Genomic DNA, 1407 nt, shown 5'->3' with positions numbered 1-1407 from the left:
CAATACTTAGTTTCTTCTCCTCGGCAGCAACTGCAGCAGCTGACNGCAGGAGTTATCAGTGCAGTGTAATACAATACTTAGTTTCTTCTCCTCGGCAGCAACTGCAGCAGCTGACAGCCGGCAGGGCTGCGGCGCAGGCAGCAGCAAGAGAGCAACAGAGGCAGCAGACTGTTGAAGTTCATTCTGATCTGTTTACGTACAGATGGAGAGGCCGAATGACACAACTTGTCGCGGGGTGGGAGGAGGAAAAATTACAACAGGGACTGCAGCGGACGGGATCGGCGTACCTATCCGGAGTAGAGGGTGGGTCTTGTCGTTTCTTTTCCTTTGTTGTATTATATTGTATTATATTGTACTGTACTGTATTGTATTGTATTTTCGTGCCGTATCGTGTCTTGTGTTTTCCTTTTTTATCTTGTTTTTTTTTGTCTTGTCCTGTCTTGTATCTGGTTTCGTCTTTTCTGGTCTGTTTTGTGGTTTTCTGTTGCATAGTTGTTGTTATGCCGTGAGTTGTTTCGTCTTTAGTTGTCCTGGAGTGTTTGTGGGGGGCGTACGTTTGCCTTTCTGTCTCTTTTTTCTGTTTTTTTGTAGTATGTTGGGGCTGATGTTGTTGTGTTGCTTACCCCCTTCTCAGACGACAACAGCGGCGACAGCTCCGACGCGCACGAAGGGGCCCCTGAGCAGCCCAGAGGNCCCCCTTCTCAGACGACAACAGCGGCGACAGCTCCGACGCGCACGAAGGGGCCCCTGAGCAGCCCAGAGGGGCCCCTCGGGCACCTCCATCTCGTGCTGTAGTTGATGAGAAGGGCCGTTCGCGTTCCGTCTTTCGTCTTCTCTTCGGCCAGAACGACAACAGCAGGGAATCCTCTGCTCTCCGTGGAGGAGGGGGGCCCCCTGGGCGCACTGACGGGGAGGGTTCAGTTGTTGGGGGTCCCCGTGGAGGCCCACCTCCCCGTGCTCGTGTATTGGGCTTGGATAGACTGTCGCCTGCTGTGTGTCAGCTGCTCTCTGCTGTTGAAACCCTGAATGCCTGGGAGGCGGCGAGGCAGAAGGCGGTGCTGAGCGGAGGCCAGCGGCCCACCAGCGGCCTGCAGCGGTGGCTGGTGCGGCTGCATGTTGCTGCAGTGTACGTACAGCGTCTTCCAGCACTGAAAGAGAAACTGCTGACGGAGCTGCAAAAACGAATTCTCCACAGAGAACAGAAAGACGCGGAGGTGCTTCAGCAATTGCGGCTGCTGCAGACAGGTACTGCTGCAGCAGGGCAGCAGCAAGACGATCCCTTACTGTTGCGGCAGCAGGAAGAACTCGCCGACCTGAGTGCAGCAGTTGATGAAGCAATCGACGGACTCAGTCAAAAATTAAGTGAAACTGCTAAGGAGCTATGCAGGTAGGTACACAAACCAGCAG

The 1407-nt window shown here is 54.2% G+C and overlaps 1 protein-coding gene across 1 annotated transcript in view; it reads left to right on the top strand.

The window, feature by feature from the left end:
• Positions 1-215: 215 nt before the first annotated feature.
• The window catches only part of EMH_0020000 (uncharacterized protein), a gene marked incomplete at both ends in the record, with an annotated part of 3342 nt that continues 2150 nt past the window's right edge, over positions 216-1407 (top strand). The window contains 2 exons of the mRNA XM_013501474.1: positions 216-303; positions 706-1387. Coding sequence (XP_013356928.1) covers positions 216-303; positions 706-1387 — 770 coding nt within the window. The remainder of the gene's footprint in view (positions 304-705; positions 1388-1407) is intronic.

This window comes from Eimeria mitis, genomic scaffold (genome assembly GCF_000499745.2).
Source record: "Eimeria mitis Houghton genomic scaffold, Emh_scaff694, whole genome shotgun sequence".
NCBI classification, from domain to species: domain Eukaryota; phylum Apicomplexa; class Conoidasida; order Eucoccidiorida; family Eimeriidae; genus Eimeria; species Eimeria mitis.
Note: the sequence above shows the minus strand (reverse complement) of the source record. Positions and strands in the feature narration are given on the sequence as shown.